At 40.3% G+C, this 18,094-nt stretch overlaps 1 protein-coding gene across 6 annotated transcripts in view; it reads left to right on the forward strand.

Moving 5' to 3' along the window:
• Positions 1-18,094, forward strand: part of LOC122543209 (signal transducer and activator of transcription 5B-like) — a 128,131-nt gene that overhangs the window by 60,592 nt on the left and 49,445 nt on the right. For all 6 annotated transcript variants that reach the window (XM_043681675.1, XM_043681677.1, XM_043681679.1 and 3 more), the window contains exons 2-6: positions 1,560-1,701; positions 2,386-2,527; positions 3,181-3,276; positions 11,808-12,015; positions 13,412-13,512. In XM_043681675.1, the coding sequence (XP_043537610.1) occupies positions 1,577-1,701; positions 2,386-2,527; positions 3,181-3,276; positions 11,808-12,015; positions 13,412-13,512 (672 nt within the window). In that variant the 5' untranslated portion in view covers positions 1,560-1,576. The remainder of the gene's footprint in view (positions 1-1,559; positions 1,702-2,385; positions 2,528-3,180; positions 3,277-11,807; positions 12,016-13,411; positions 13,513-18,094) is intronic.

Raw genomic sequence — 18,094 nt, forward strand, 5'->3', positions numbered from 1 at the left:
CTTTACTCAGCGAGTCGTGAGTTCATGGAATGCCCTGCCAGTAGCAGTGGTGGACTCTCCCTCATTATGGGCATTTAAGCGGGCATTGGATAGGCATATGGAGGATAGTGGGCTAGTGTAGGTTAGGTGGGCTTGGATCGGCGCAACATTGAGGGCCGAAGGGCCTGTACTGCGCTGTATTCTTCTATGTTCTATGTTCTATATGAGCATTTCCCATGTTTGGGTACGGCTGCTTTCCACTGTCCTATATTATGTTCTGACTTGTGTACAAGTTGACTTGTGAACAGACTCCAGACGGAACCTGGGGACTGCCTTTACAAAAGATGGATACAAGTTGAGGATTTTATCAGAGTTGAGGCCACAGTTGGATCAGCCATGATCATGTTTTGATGGCTCAAGCTAGAGAGATGGAATAGCCTATTCCAGTTTATTCTTACTCAAACAGCTATGTTTGCAATGCTCAAAGCATAAGATCACATCTAATGTTGGATACTGTGATTGGACAATATTAGTTGAACAAATCGGAGTGTGCCAATAATTACTCAAACAATTTTAAGGTCAAGCTCATTATATGGTTTCCTTTATGTAGCTTCCAGCAAGCACTTGTTAATACGTAGAGCTCTGTCCTTGGAACATAACTAGGCTTTAAGCCTTTTTAATTACAATAAAAAGTTTGGAGAACAACTTTTTCCTGGTGCATCCCCCTTCTCATAGTCGGAAAGTCTTAGAGAGGTACAGCATGGAAACAGTCCCTTCAGTCCAACTCGTCCATGCCGACCAGATATCCCAACCTTACCTAGTCCCACCTACCAGCCCATATCCCTCCAAACCCTTCCTATTCATATACCCATCAGATACTTTTTAAATGTTGCAATTGTATCTGCCTCCACCACTTCCTCTGGCAGCTCATTCCATACATGCACCACCCTCTGCGTAAAAAAGTTGCCTCTTGGGTCCCTTTTATATCTTTCCCCTCTCACCCTAAACCTATGCCCTCTCGTTCTGGACTCTCGCACCCCAAGGAAAAGACCTTGTCTGTTTATCCTATCCATGCCCCTCATGAATTTATAAACCTCTATAAGGTCACCCCTCAGCCTCCAACCCTTCAGGGAAAACAGCTCCAGCCTATTCAGCCTCTCCCTGTAGCTCAAACCCTCCAACCCTGGCAACCTCCTTGTAAACCTTTTCTGAACCCTTTCAAGTTTCACTCAATGCCTCCAATAATCAGTTGATTTGCCTTTTTAAAATTTGAAACTCAGGCGAATTTTTTTCTTATTTTTAAATCAAAGGGTACGAAGAGGAGTTGGAAAAGCTCTAACTAATTTACACTCATTTAGTACAGGCTAGAGGTCAATCTCCTGTGGCTTAACTACTTGCTGAACAAAATCACTGCTGCATAGATCAAGTTCCATGATAGCCTAAGTTCTGAGCTGCTATTAAGTTTGCAAAGTTCAAAAACTAGGTAATGCAAGTGTCTGAGTGTTATGTATAGATCAACTTGTTCTGAAGCAGATTGCTTTTAAAACCTATCCTTAGAATATGATCTGCTTTTTTTTCAGGTACTTAAGGGCAAAGGATGGCTTTCTGGAGTGAGATAGTGAAATTGCAACAGTTCCTTCCTCAGTTCCAGGCATTGTATGCACAGCGATTCCCCATTGAGGTCCGGCACTACCTTGCTGAATGGATAGAACAGCAGCCATGGTCAGTCAATGGAGTAATAACATTCGCGACTGCTCTCCTGTTGTGGTTCTAAGCAAACGAAATGACTTCAGAAGTCTATTAATCAAGTAACAATTTCACAGCTTTTAAATAGATGCATTATTATAATCCCCACTGCTTCTGTTGGGAGTTAACACCAACACACCCACTCTTTAAGTGTTGGTTGATGTATCTTTTAAAACTCTGAAAGAGAGCAGCAACAGGAAATGACTGTGGTCAGGGTTGAAATGGCAGTTGAATAAGGCTGTCTGTAATGATAAAGACCATCCTTGTTAACAGAGGACTGGCAGTAGTAAACATAGTTACAACCTGGCAGCATTCCATTGCCATTATATTCTGTCCAACACTTTTAACCTGTGCCCAATGTTCACCAACAAAGAGAACAAATTTCATGACATTTGGTTTGCCACAGGAGCTGAGATCCTGTCCATAATGAGTGCATACTACCTTGTGTTTCACTTTATTTCTCTGATCACTGTTTTGCATCAAGTCTGTTTTTTGGCTGGTTTGACTTGTGCAACTTGCACATCTGTCTGTGTGCATGCATTTTAACATGAGGCATTAGTACAGGATGTTTATTAGCAATGTTGATGTCCCACATTGACTTGTCAGCTTTCCTTTTGTTTTCCAAATAAAATGTTTCAATTTGTCTCCTGTCTTTTTAAGGAGTTCCATTCACATAAACCCTGCTAATGAAAGTCTTGCTCGAAATCTCTTGGAAACAATGGTATCTGAATTACAGAAAGTGTCAAGTCGTATGTCCTATCCAGTGACACGCAAGCTCAATGAATATGCTGTTGCTCTCAAGGTATGCTTTAGAAAACAAGTGGGAAAGTGCTTAATTTGTATTTTAACATGATTTGAATGATATGTTATAGTATAATGAATAGTATAGAATACTTGACTGTGTTTGCCTTTTAATGTCTTCAAGTGGTTCAGTTAATGTTTCTCTGAGATTCCACATTCTCATTGAAGAGGGTGGGCATCCAATCTACGAACAATGTCTGAAGTGCTGCCTAGGGCATGTTGACTGGGCAGTGGAGCATCGAAAGCACGAATTTTTGCCCTATCACTTTAATACTTGTCAAGATTTGGCTCTGATTTGTAGGCATAGAAACTGACAATGACTAGTCACCACTGGTTATGTACTAGTAGATTAGTCTTTTGTTTGTTCCAGTTAATGCTGTCCTCTGATGCTAATTGACCTGAATACATCTGATGCATCAAGATAAATAATGGCAAGGATAGTTGGCTGATATCTAACATACGATACTGTGCAAGCAGTGGAAGTGCATTGAGAGTATTCAGCAGTTGCCCCACTCTGAACCAGAAATGTTGACATGCCTATTTATTGAAGATGCTCATTGGCTGTTTTGCGTTACTGCATTTTCTAGGATAGACTATCAGCTATTTGATCAAAAGTCACAAAAATAATACTTCAATTAATGTTTTATGTTTCAGAAAACATTTGATCAGCAGCCATTAGAACTAGTGAATATTATGAACTGTCTCTTGATGCGGGAAAATCAATTATTCCAGGAACTTCGGCAGACTCATGTAAGTTTTTCAACATTTTCTGAAGCTATGCCCTTTGTAGGGAAAAAAGGACTGCCACACAGTTGTCATGATGAGATTGGGAATTACGTACCCATTCATGTGTCTTCGTCATGCTAATGGTGGAAATGTTAAGTTTTTGAAAGTTTTGTAAAGCGTTCTGTTTAAGTGTGGTATAGAAATACTTAACTCACTCTTCCCAAAAGTACAGATTTGTGCTGCAAAATGGATCCACAGATGCAGGGATATTTCTTAATATTTGCTCCAATGGCTATTCTATGTATTTGACTTTAGCGCATGTCTATTTGGCTTTGAGGAACCTTGCAGCTGATCCTGAAGTTGTCCTCACCTAATGTCCACAGATGTTACTGAATAGGATAACAAACAGAAGGCTGAATTTGTTGGTTTCCTTTTGAGGCCAGAGGGAAACTGAGCTTTAGCAGTTCTGTTTTTAAAAATTTTCTGCAGAGTCCTCCTGTGCATTCAGCAAGTACGTTGTAAAGCATTTTGACTTCACTTTGGCAGAAATGTGTTTGTCATCTTGAACATCATATTAGTAAGCAACAAGATTGGAGATTGTCATTAGGTTGATTACCAGTAACTGCAGGGTTTTAAAAAAAATTATTCATGGGATGTGGGCATCATTTGAGCCAGCATTTATTGCCCATTTCTGGTTGTTTTTGAGAAAATGGTGCTGAGCTGCCTCCTTGAACCCCTGCAGTCCATTTGGTTTAAGTAGACCTACAATGCCATTAGAGAGAGAGTTTCACTTGTCGTAGATCTGTTTAATTCTGGAACTTTTTTTTATCATTCTGATTTCATGTTCAAGTTAACTAGGCTAAATTAATAATATCATTTGGGTAGTGAAACTTAACACCAGTGATCAGGAACTAATACTATGAGTAGTATCATCCAGTTAAATCATTGCATTTTTTGTTTTTCAAGCTAAATAATCTAGAACCAATAAAAACCACTAAACAAGCAAGCAAACTAAGTTTTTCATAATTTTTCTGAGCCACTTGTGCTGGTCATTCCCTCCTTCCTATGGTTTTATACAGATCCAAATAACCTGTTTATTATAAGCATATAAACACAATATGACTTCATTGCCATTTTCAAAAACAAAATGTGTAAATGTTCAAAACTGCCCACAGGAATGTTTCCCTGAACAAGGGTAATTCTTCCACATCTGTCCTAAACCTTGTAATTTGACTTAGGCCTTGGAAGATGGAAAGCATCAAATCGTGCAGAATTTGTTAACGTGTGTGAGAGAGAGACTTGAGAATAGTTCAAACCCCACAATACAGTGTAGCACAATAATTTAGCTGCAAAATTTCAAAACAGTAGCTGAGAGGTTGAAAGGAGCAAAGGTAAAAATAACTGCATTTTATATAGATTAAGCCTCTTTTTTTATTAATGGACTGAAGCTTTTCCCTGAATGTGGTGTGGGCCCCATTTACGCAAGAAGATTAGATTCCCTACAGTGTGGAAACAGGCCCTTCGGCCCAAGGAGTCCACACTGACCCTCCGAAGAGGAGCCCACCCAGACCCATTTCCCTCTGACTAATGCACCTAACACTACGGGCAATTTAAAATGGCCAATTCACCTGACCTGTACATCTTTGGACTGTGGGAGGAAACCGGAGCACCCGGAGGAAACCCACGCAGGCACAGGGAGAATGTGCAAACTCCACACAGGCAGTCGTCCAAGGCTGGAATCGAACTTGGAACCCTGGTTCTGTGAGGCAGCAGTGCTAACCATGCCGCCCTAATGGGAAATGGGCTTGACTGCTTTTTTTTTTTTTTGAAGCAGTTATGACAACCAAACAGGAGTAGCTCCAAGGAAATTCTTGGCATGCTCTTTTTCAAGTTTTAAATGGAAAGTGAATTCTATGTGATAAGTGTATTAAGTACCATGATGGCGAGTATTGCTGAGAAAAGACACATTCTTTCAAAACTCTCTGAATTGCACCCAGCAGGACATTTGCAAGAGTACCAGTGTAATGGGTAACAACATTTTAAGAACATGAGCTAAATAAAAGGAGAGTGCTGATTGTTTGGCAAGTGGGCTGCAATAGAGAAGTCATTAATTAGGCAGTGACTAACTGTGACTGCCAAATTTTGTTTAAACTTAAACCAGGCAAGTGGACTCGAGTCAACTGGATCTGAAGGAGTGAACCAGAGAATGCGGCTGTCATCTGTTTCGAAAGTTGAAGTAGACTTTTTATGAAGTTGTGGATTTGTTCGCCGAGCCGGTGTGTTTTTCTGCAAATGTTTTGTCGTCTCGCTAGGTGACATCATCGGTATGCCTTTGTCATCATTAGACATCCACAACTGGAAGAAACCCATCATCACATCCTCCCCGGAATAAAGTTCACTAAAAAAGAGGCAAACAACAGCAGACTACCCTTCCTGGAGGTATTAGTGGAACATGCACCTACCGGGGAACTCCAGACCGGTGTGTACAGAAAGAACACCCATACTGAACTATAACAGCAATTGCCCCAGTCCCCACAAGCAGAGCTGCATTAGGATGTTCTTTAAATAGGCAAAATCACACTGCAGCCACCCAGAACTCCAGAAGGCAGAAGAGGAACCTCTATTCAAAGGATTTAAACGAAACAATTACCCCAAGAGCACTATCCTTCAGTACCTACAGGGCAAACCCAAAGAGGAAATTACCACACTCCCAGACACAATAGTGACCATACCATACATCAAAGACCTGTCGGAGATAATTACCTGACTACTAAGTCTCCTGGGAATCTTAGTGACCCACAAACCAGTGAACGCCTTCCATCAGCTACTCCCAAAGGTTAAAGACCCAATACCCACGTCCAACAGGATGAACGTTCTCTCCAAGATACCCTGCAAAGACTGTGAAAAACACTTGAAGGACAAACTGGAAGAAAACTGACCATACAAGTGCATGAACATCAGCTCACCACTGCCAGAAATGACCAGTACACTCTCTCATTTCCAATCACACGGGCAGCGTAAAACACACATTCAACTGGGAAGATGTAACTATCCAAGCATAGGTAAAACGGAGACGCCAGAGAATTCCTTGAAGCCTGTCACTCCAACTGGAACTCAATCAATAAACACGTTGAACTGGACCCCGCATATAAACCACTCCGATACAGAACCAGCAGTACCAACAAATCCAGGTGGGACAGAGCACCACCACCTTATCAAAGCAGCACTGACTAGGTTACCCAGCGAGGTGACGAAACGTCTGCAGAAAAACACTCTGGCTCGGCAAATGAATCCACGACTTCATCCACAACTCAAGCTACAAATCTTCTCAAGAACTCTAAAGACTATGCGCATGTTCTTGCTGTCTGTAAAGAACAGAGCCCTGAGTATTTGCATATATAGTTTCCAGTATGTCCAAATGCACCACACTGCAAGTCCAACTATCATAAATACATTGTCTGAGTAATTCTTAAAAGTACGCACTAAAGAGCATTTTACATATTTTGTCTGGTTGCACATCTAATGTTGGTCATTGTTTTGAGCTTCTCAAACGTGGAGTAGCTAGGTACAGTAAGTACTTGAACCATTGCAAATGGCTAAAGAACAGGTTATTTGACATTCTTTGCCAGTTTTTGGAATGTACTTCCTGCTTACCTTATCATACTGGTGCTGAAAGTTACATACCATGTTGCTATCTTTTTGGTTTAAGAGCACCATTACTGATGCTGCATGCTAGCAGCATGTTGTTTCAACTATATCGTAGGCAGACTGCCTTTTTGGCTTGTCGGGGGCATCTTGTTAACAGTAAACTTTTGTGTTGCTACATTTCCAGAGTAAACCTGAAAAGTGTCCAGTATAACTCATTACCCTCGAAGAGCAAGATATCTCAAAAACTTAAACAACAGGTGGAGGTAGCTGTTTCATGTTCCTATTATGCAGCAGCAACATGAGCGGTGTTCACCACTAATTGTTGTCAAGCTAAAAAGACATTCTGTCTATCACATTAACACGGTATTTAAATTCCGTGCCAGTGTGATGCTAGGTAAGAAGTTTGTACGTCCCAAAAAACTGGCTGACTGTATAAATCAACATGGCTGACGAAGGACTTTTGCCCGAAACGTTGATTTTCCTGCTCCTCAGATGCTGCCTGACCTGCTGCAGTCCACCTGCTGTGGGTTGACCCACAATGCCATTAGGGAGGAAATTCTAGGAATTTGACCTAGCAACATTGAAGGAACGGTGATATTTCCAAGTCAGGGCGGTGAGTGGCTTGGAGGGGAACTTGGTGGTGTTCCCATGTATCTGCTGTACTTGTCCTTCTAGATGGAAGTGGTGTGGGTTAGGAAGGTGGTGTCTGAGCGTCTTGCAAATAGTAGTACACGCTGCTGCTACTAAGTGTTGGTGGTGGAGGGAATGGATGTTTGTGGATGTGGTGCCAATCAAGTGGGCTGCTTTGTCCTAGATAGTGTCAAGCTTCTTGAGTGTTGTTGGAGCTGTACCCATCAAGGCAAGTGGGGAGTATTCCATCACACTCCTGACTTGGGCCTTGCAGATGGTGTACAGGCTTTGGGGAGTCAGGAGGTGAGTTACTCACCACAGTATTCCTAGCTTCTGACTTGCTCTTGTAGCCACTGTGTTTATGTGGCGAGTCCAGTTGAGTTTCTGGTCAATGGTTTAATTTGATAATGTTTGCTAATTAATCTTTAGTCTGCTAAGGATTAAAGATCATAAATTGGACTTGTAGTGTGGTGCACTTGCTCAACCTGGAAGCTGCACATGTTAATACAGAGCCCTGGTCTTTCCATATAGAAAAACATGCGCACACATAGCGTTTATTTCAACTTGTAAAATAAGTGACAACCATTTATGTGGTGCATTCGTCCAGGCAATGCCTAGACCAATCATTGTCAATCTTGCCTGGTTTAAAATTAAATAAAGCCTGGCAATTAACTGTCAACTGCCATCTCATTAGTGCATTCTCTATGGCAGTGCCTTAGCCAGAGTCTGCTTGCCATCTAATCCTTATGCACTTCTCATACAATAAAAAATGTTGTTTCCCCTCTTACATTGGAATTCTTGTGTATGTGTACAAGATGAAAAGCTTTGACAAAAGTGCCCTTTTTCAAGCGATATTGAGTCAATACAATGACTATTGAACAGAACATTATGCTGAATGTCCACCTACAAGTGCAATTACAGCAGAAATGAATTGTATGTTTCTTTTAGTCTGCTGAGTATATTTTGACCAAGCATTATATTTGAGTATCCAACCCAAGCTATTAGGAAATCCACAAGTAGATTTTAATATTTGTTTGCTTAGTATGGAGTATTTACTCTGTCCCCATAGGATCACATCCACATACCCAAGTCTCGTTTGTTTAATATGTGTGCGTGCAGAAGCACTGCTGCTTTTAATATCTTAACAGCACAGCACCAGCAAGATTCCTGCTGCTCATCCATCCAAAACCACCTTGCCTATTAGCTCATTAACTTGTAGATTTGTTTGATAGAAGATAGGGAAAACCCTAGCCTCCAGAAATGGGGCCAACACTCAATGCGCTAAACTCTAACCATATACTCTGATTGCATACCTATCTGGCTCAATTATCAGATTATTGGTAGAGTGCCGTGAGTTTTGGTTTTGATGTTTAAGGATGAGCTTGGAAGTCTGTGCATTAATAGGTTTAAATAAGGGGAAAGTTAAAGGAACATTGAGCTTTGCAGGGAGACAAAATAAGTAGTAATAAGGAAAGCCAAGGTGTTTGGAGAAATGTAAATGTACCCCTAGTGTCTTGATTGGTATGTTGTAATCATGTGATCTGCAGCTCTAATGTAAATGCCTTTGTGTGCAATCTTGATTTGATTTATTACTGTCACAAGTACCTAGGTACAGTGAAAAGTTTTGTTTTGCATGCAATACAGTTAGATCATACAAAGTGCAACAGGGTAATAGAATAGAGCTTTTCGGGGGGAGTGGGGCGGGGGTTTGAAGACACGACACTTGAAACATGGTGTCAGTGGTGCAGCTGAAGATGTGTGGATTTTCAGAACTGAAGAGAGCCAGCTACTAAAAGAAATAGGAAGATTTTCTCAAAATAAAGAACAACAATCTTCAACTTTTGAATTAACTTGTTGCAATCCGCTTGGGAAAGTGCACTGATTCTCGAGCCCCATGATGTTTGGGGTCACTACAAAAGTTAATGACTTCATCAAGATACATAAAGTCCCTAATTTACCTGTCTGATAGACTCTGGTTGACAGAAAACACTGACCCAGTTTGCGATATTTCAAGAGTGATCTGACCAGAGCCTTATGCAAACTCATCAATACCTCTCTGCCCTTGTATTCTAACCCTCTTGAAATGAATGCTAGCATTGTATTTCCCTTCCTAACTGGCAACTGAAGTTTCATCTTAACCTTAAGAGAATCCTGATATAGGACTCCCAAATCCCTTTATGCTTCAGATTTCCAAAGCCTTTCCCCATTTTAGAAACCAGTCTATGCTTTTATTCTTCCTGCCCAAGTGCACAACCTCACACTTTTCCATGTTTTATTCCATTTGCCACTTCTTTGCCAACTCTCCTAGCCACTTCAAGTGATTCTGCAGCCTCACTGCTTCCTCAACATTAACTCTCCCTCCACCTATCTCTCCATCTAATTTCTGTGTCATCTGTAAACTTAGCAGCAATTCCCTCAGTTCCTTCATTCAAATCATTTTATATATAACATGAATAGTTGAAGTCCCAGCACTGACCCCTGCAGAAGGCCACTAGTCATCAGCTACATTCCTGAATAAGACTCCTTATCCCCACTCTCTGCCAGTCAGCAGAAAGCATTGATTTGCACCTCAACACTGCTCCGAGTGCAAATCATACTATGCTGCTTGTGAAAGGCATAAAGGGTGGAGAAAGGTGATCTTGATGTTGAGATGGGCCTTGCCATACTTACACGCATCTTGCCATGACTTGAGGTTGCTCAGACCTGTATATGATTTTGCCCATAGAGTTCTACAGCTCAGAAAAACCATTCAGCCTGTTGTGTTCATGCTGGTGACCAACCACCTATCTACTTCAGTCCCATTTTCCAGAAGTTGGCTTGTAGCCTTGTATGCTATGGCATTTCAAGTGATCATCGAAATATTTCTTAAATGTTGTGATGGTTCCTGCGTCCTCCACCTTGTATTTTATGTAATGGATTCCAGCTATCCACCCCTTTCTGGGTGAAAGAATTCTTCCGTAAGTCCCATCAAAATCACTTGCCCTTTACCTTGAACCTATGCCCTCATTGATCCCTCCCCTATCTTCCCCCAGCCCACCACCACCCATCACTTTTCTCTGCTCTAACAAAAACAACCCCAGCTTATCTTGCCTCTCTTGATAGCTGAAACATTCCAGCCCAGACAATATCCTGATAAATCTCCTCTCGTGCAATCACATTCTTCCTGAAGTGTGGCGACCAAACTCTGCACTGTTTTCCAGCTGTGGCCTACCGTTGTGGATACTTCAATCAATAAAACCCCCATGCTCTCGAATTCAGTGCCTTGACTAATAAAGGCAAATATCCCATCTGCCTATTTAACCACCTTTATTTACCTGTCCTGAATGATTCAGGAATGAAGAGTTCAATCATTTCATGAAGGATTGGGAAATTTAACACCATGCGTCATCTTTACATAATCCCCAGTCAAAAGGAAAAGTTGAAGCAGCAGTTCATCAAATTCACAAAAAGGATCATAATAAAGTTAAGCAAATACAGCTCAGACCTTTACAAGGCGTAAATGAAGGAGAGTGAAGTCATGGAAAGTAAATAGTGCATGCAACCCATTTTCTCTCTCAAAATGGGGAATGTTTGGAGAAATGTAATCGGACTATTAGTGTACTGGCTGGCCTGCTGTCATCTTGCAACCTCTACCTCACTTTTAAAGCACCTTTTTAAAGGCTTTCACAGGCTTTGTTGAAAGCTTCAAACAAATGGGGGAATTACATTCCGAATGAGTTACTGATACACTTGTGTAAAAATTGAGTTTCAAAGATTTAAAAACTATAAGTGAAAATTGGATCGTTTATCCAAATGGGAGGTTTTTTTGGTATTCCTGAAGGAGTGTGAGAAGTTATGTTGTTGCTGGATATAAGAACAATTGCAAAATGAAGAAACGACTGATTCTTTGGCAGCTGTGAGCAAATGAAAAGTGAGAAGGTCCCCAGTTATTAACAAAGACATAATATTTTTGGCTCTATTGAGGATTGTTGACCTTTAGAAATGCTTCAGCGAGTCAGGCTGGTGAATGTTTGTTTGAACTGACAGGGTGTGATCATTCACTTAAAGATTATTTCCAGAACACAAACCAAACTGCTTCTGAGAGCTATTGGAATGGTACGGTTAACTCACTTATTCAGAGAATTTGTGAAATGGAAGAGTATTTCTTGTATTCTTTTATGTAAGGAAATAACAAATAAAAGATGCATACTCACCCAGTAAATGGTTAATTTTTGCCACTGTTTTTAAAATCTAAACCAGTTTTAGATCTTGGTATTAGATCTGATTTTGTTTTGTAGGCTGGGGTACCAACTGTCACCTTACCAACTCAACCTGTTCTGAACACCAACAGTGAAAGGATGAAGCAGGAAGATGCAAATGTGTTACAGCAGCTGTCTCTGCTGAATGGCTTAATCAAGACTATCCAGATGTACCGCAGTGCTATTCAGCAAATGAATGAAGCTCCTGATCAGGAGCAGCAGCAGCAGCTGCCACAGTGTTACCAATGTGAGTACGACACAGATTTTGCAAAGTTAAAAATACCAATAAGTCTAATCTGAACTCTATATTAAAAGCTCAGTGAATTTATTACCCTGCTAACTCCTCAGATGAGTGAGTCAAACTCAATTTGGCAGCATTAAAGGATCAATTATTTACATCTTAGGTTAGGATATTTCAGATCTAGAAAAATTCTTAAAAAAAACTTCTGTATGCCAGTTAATCAGAATTCTTTATTATAAATCCAGTTTATTTACATGTCGCATTCCTTATTGGAACTTCAATTAAAAATGAATGATGTGTGAAACGGGTCTGGAAAGAGTAAAGATTAATGTTTCTGGTGGAGAATTCTAATCACAAGATCATTGATGGAGAAGGATGTTACATGCAATGTAATGAGTTAATCCATAACGATCCTACAGTTCTCCTTTGCAGAATCCCTATGGTTTTAAAGAGATTCCTTTTTTTTTGTCTCTGTTAATCTCTTCAGTAATTCAAGCCACCTGTTCACCACTCTAAGAATTCCGAATCTCTAACTTTTATATCTAACAGATTTTAGCAGTATAGTTCAATATCTACTGGCTTTTTTTGTTTTGCATCATTGGACATGCCAAGCATTTCCAGATATATCCAAGCATATCCATTTAAGATATTTTAGTATCTCTCTTTCAGTGCTATTCATATTTTTCTGTCTCATGAGTGCACCACCGACCTGTTGTGCGTCTGCCCTCCCTCTCTTGTACATCTTTCTCTTGTGCATTTGCACCTCCCATGTGTGAACATTGTTTTCTATACCTCAAGTGCAGTCCCTTTTTATCTTGCCTGTGCTTCACCTCACCCCCAACCCCATGCACATGCAGTTCAGTCTTGCTCTCTCATGCATGTCGCCTTGTGTGCAAACCTTTAATCAAATATCGTTTTCTTCTGCATACTTCTTTCTCTGCTCAGTCCCCGCGTTCCATGCAGTTACCTATTTTCCCTCTTCCACCTCCAAGATGTGCATATGTCTCTGTTTCTTTTGTTTCCCTTGTGTGTTTCCTTTTCTCAAGATGTGGAGGTGCTGGTGTCGGACTGGGGTGGACAGTTGTTTTTTATCCTTTTCTTAAGCAAGTTGCCTTCATATGCACAAACTTATAATCTTCTATTCCCTCATTCTCCCCCGATGCATTTTCTCTTGTACGAATATTTCTTATCTCAACCTTTTTCACTTCACCATCCGATACACGTTTTTCTGTGTTTCACAGCAGGGGCAGAAGAATCTCAGTGGGCAGAATTATACCTGAGTGTTTTGCGTTGACTGGCTACAAAAGGAAATCAAATTAGATGAATGCACAAAAAGAAAAAATGTTTGTGCATGGTGATGTCTTCCTAGATCTCTGGATCATTGCATAATTGTTTATTTTAGCTCAGCACCACCTACAGCAAGCAAATAGTCCACTACCAGAATACACCAAGAGGGAGGAGCATGTAAACCAGCAGAAGACCACATGGGATGATCACAGAAGGGTGAGCTAGCTCTGTTACTAGTTTTTAAAAAAAACAGTTGGATAACATTTTTGTAATAGCTTCTTGGAAGTGTAAACAAATCAAAGCCTTCTCCCAGAAATTGCCACCATTTGTAAATGAGCCCTTTTGTGTTTGCTTTGTATGTCTGCTTCCCACCAAATCATGGGTTTCCATGTATATTAAAATATGCAGCTGACCAAAAGGAAGCCTGTATCAATGTGTTTTGAAGTCCAAACAGAAGCTACTGAAATCCTTAAGTAGGGTTTTCATTTGCCTGATTACAGGTACTTGCTCCTTCTAGGGACGCACTACTTATCCAAGTCTCGAGAATTTAAATGTTGAGTGACAAAGCAAGGCTTGGGTGTTGTGGCATCTAACAGCGGACTCCGGACAGTTTTACCAGTATTGAATACTGGGAAGTGGCTAAAATCTTCAGTTATATTGCTTAATATATTGGCTTGAAGGTTTATCTGAAGCCATATTGGATGAATTGACCCCTCCAGCTACCATGAATTAACGAGGTCAGCTGGTCAGTTAGGAACCTCCCCATGGAGTATCGTGGACTTACATATGTATCCTAATACTTCACCAACTCCGTCGTATGGGTTTGACTTGCCACCAATTTTCCATTTCAAACCAACTTCATCCCAAATCGGTACTTTCTCTTCCCTGTCCTTCGTTTCCCCACTCTTTACAGAGCACCCTATATTGCGTTATGAACCTTCATGTTCTAGATATCCAAGTCCAGTGCTATCTGCTCTCGCTCATAAACTGCCATATGTGTCCTGAAGAACTGTTTGAATTGTTGCATTTCACACATATGTGCTTTGTGCAATAATCTTTTGTGCTTTTAGGGAAATGCGACTGTGAAGTCAGCAGCGTTACAATGAGACTGAAGTGGCATTAAGTAACTTTGCTCCCACACCTGCAGTATTGTACTTGAATCTCTCCGATTCTTAACTAACATTCAGCAGTCTGTATGTATAGCCAAACCTGTGATGTACTAAGGTTGACCAAGGTGCAATTCATCTAATGTTGGCTCCGGTTGTTGGATTGAAGCTGATATAGCATGAATGTGCAATGCCTTGTACTCTTAGTCATTCGGTAAAAATGTTACACAAACTTGATTGCATTCCTGCTGTCTAAAGGAATTTTGAGCTTGCTTACAAATGATTGTAACTCTGTTAAATCCAAGAAAGGTTATTCCTCCCTTTTTTTAAAATCTGATTTTTGAATAATCTGAAACTTTTTCACTGCTCCATATGTGAAACTTGGCTCATTTGATAGCGCATTCTTGGTCAGAAGGTTCTGGGTTTAAAGACTTGAGTTCATGAGCTTGACTGACATCTCTGTGGTGCTGAAGGAACACTCCTAATTCTTTGGGTGAAATTTTAATTTGACACTCTGTCTGCTCAGGTGAGTGCACTATTTGGCAAAAGGGCAGGGAGTTCACATGGTATCCTAGGTAAATATTCCTCCTACAAGCAGTATCAACAAAAATAAATTAACTGGTCATTTCATCTTATTGGTGTTTAAAGAGATTTGCTGTGCGCAAAATGGCTGCTGCATTTGCCTACATTCATCACCGCATTTCAAAGCAAACTATTATGTGAAGAACCTTGAGACGTTTCTGAGAAACATAAGACGCAATATAATTGCATATGTTTTTTACTGCGTGCCAACTTCTATTTGTGCTTCTGTTGATAAGCAGTCAAAACCATTTCTGAGCTTGAGCTGGTGAGAGTACTTTGCCCTAAGAGAAAGGGGAAGCCATTAGGCTAATTGCTTTAGTCGAGTATATTTGCAGCCCTAGAGTAGCATTGGTAGCTGGTGCTTTGTTTTTCCTTGTAAAAATGCATGGCAACAGATAAAAGACAGAGCTGTTTATACTTTCAACTGTTATGTTACTGCCACTAAACTGAAGCTTAATTAAGCAGTTTAGGAAGAAAAGTTGCTTGCAGGAGGGAAGAAATAATTTTGAGCTACTTGATGAATTCATGACTACATGGCAAGCATACTCGCTGGGAAAGTCTGTGCTGGTAGCAATTCTTGCAGATGACTGCAGAAAAACGTTTCAAGTGTAAGGGGTGATGGTGAATGTCTTTTCATCCATACCAGTTACCATTTGGCAGACTGCATTGCATTTTACAAGAATTGCTGACTAGTTCACTGGCTGTAAATTCATGTCAAGCGCAAATCAAAGACTGCAGCATTAATGCATAATTTTTTTATATACGCAAGGGAAAGTTTGCACCTGGGAAACTGGCTATAATCTTCTAGCTGCTGCGGATTTGGTCTTAAATATTGAATGTCTTTAGATTAGCCCACCCCTTAGGTGTGTGTGCATTAAAGACAGCAGTACACAAGTAACTGCATACTTGCCTCCTTAACTTTTGTTTTCATTTTGATCAGAAACTTTGGTTTTTTTTAAAAAACACATTCCTTCACAGTGTAACAATGGTTAATGAACAATACTTGTCCTTTTTATCTCTTCCTGTTCCATCCACTGCCCATACAGGAAAAAATCTCTTTTTCAGAAAGCACCTAACCTAGAATGAATTCATTTGAATACATTGTGTTTTTGTTTTTATTTTCTCCATATCTCCTCTTTACTAGGAAACAGCACCACCAGTTTGCCTCTGAGGTGAAGGGTAATAGTGCTTAGTGGAACATGTTAACATAGTTTGCGTTCAGTATCAACATGAAACATACTCTGATTAGGTGCAAAGCAAAGCTTCCTCTTAATCTTCCCTAGCAATGTGAATTAACATCAGTGTAATATGTTTCCTCTATTTCACAGATCATCTCCTCAGTAAGATTGCCAATTTGTACTAAATTAGTTCAATGTCAATTTGGAATTGAGCTGTCTGCCTAGACTTATTTCATTTGGGACCCCAACAATGGCAAAGAGACCTTCATCCCATCAATCCAGGGCTGGATTTGGATATGTTTGAAAAAAACAACTTGATTGTATGCCCGTAATCACTGCTTCCCCATATATCATCCCTAAAGTAGTCCTACTTTGTAACAACAGTACTACCTAATCTAAAGATACTTTTACCCAGAGCACCCTCCATTCCAAATGTACGTTTCTCCCCCTTTTGTCAGTATTTTGCATTAGAAGGAAACGGTCTTGATGGTTTTTGAATTATAAACCCAGACTTTCGTGGGTTTTGCAAGTTGCTGTTGGATTAGGTGCTATCTGTTCTGGATGTGCAGAATAGTTCCAAACAGTTCCTTATTTGTGTTTAAAACGTTTTGCACTGATGCAATGATGAATTGGCAAAAATATAGTTAGATGCTTATCTTATCAGTTAAGGAGTGAACACCAATTTAAAGCTGGCACATTATGGTGTCTTTGACAAAGTAGAAAAATAGTATCCACAGAAAGTTGGCCTACTGTCATTAATAATAGTTTAAAAATGCAATTAGTCCTGGACATCTGTTGTTGACTGGGTTGTTCACTTGATCATACAGTACTTGGACTATTTAAAGTGAGGATCCTTTTGATGTGATGTGATAATTTTAAAAACTAGGGACCTGTTAGTTATATGGTTAAAGCTTCATTGAAGATTTTCAGCTGTCCCAGTGGTATAACCATATCTTATGACTATTTAGCCATTAGGCAGCCATTCAAAAGTGCTTGCTCGTTGAACTGAACCTGCTACAAATATTTACTTATGAGTAATTTTAAAAAATTTTTGCAAACGTTACATAGTACTGAATTGGCAATTGCAGCCAAATGCTTATATGGCACCTTATAGTGAAACGTCCCAAGGCACTTCACACAATTTGGGGAGGCGGTGGGGGTGATGGTTAAGACAACAGACATTGAGCTGCATTCAGCAGAAGGTACTGAAGGCACGAGGGTTTGAGATTTTTGTAGATGAAGAGGTGTGGTAGTTCACGAAAAGAATTGCAGACTAAGATTGTAATAGCTGAAGGTTCTGCTGTGAATGGTGGAATCGAGGGGGAATGTGGTAGGCTAGCATTAGAAGAACAGAGGGCATAAACCGAAACACAATGTTGGAGGAGATTGCATAGGTAGAAAGGGCTGAGACTGTGAAGGGATCTTAAACTAAGGTAAAAATTTATGTTATCAGTGTATTGTTTAGGATTGAAGATTGTGCAGTCATTGAGATGAATGTGATAGGTGAATCATACTTGCCTGAAGGTAGAGTGTAGCAACACAAATTTGGATGAATTAGTGTGTGTGTGTGTGTGGATAAAGAACCTTGAATACTAGTAAAAAGGGGGCTCATGAAACTGAGTTTGGAGATGAAAGCATGAGTGAATATTTAAAGGGAGGCAATTTCCCAGTGGTATTATCACTGCACTGTTAATCCAGAGACCCAGGAATGTTCTCTGGACCCGGGTTTGAATCTCACCACGGCAGATGGTGGAATTTGAATTCAATAAAAATCTGGAATTAAAAGTCCAGTACTAAAAGATGACCAGGAAATGATTGTCGATTTGTCAGGAAAACCTATCTGGTTCACTAATGCCCCTTAAGGAAGGAATTTGCCGTCCTTACCTGGTCTGGCCTATATGTGACTCCAGACATACAGCAATGTGATTGACT

The sequence above is a fragment of the Chiloscyllium plagiosum genome, chromosome 42 (assembly GCF_004010195.1).
Source record: "Chiloscyllium plagiosum isolate BGI_BamShark_2017 chromosome 42, ASM401019v2, whole genome shotgun sequence".
NCBI classification, from domain to species: domain Eukaryota; kingdom Metazoa; phylum Chordata; class Chondrichthyes; order Orectolobiformes; family Hemiscylliidae; genus Chiloscyllium; species Chiloscyllium plagiosum.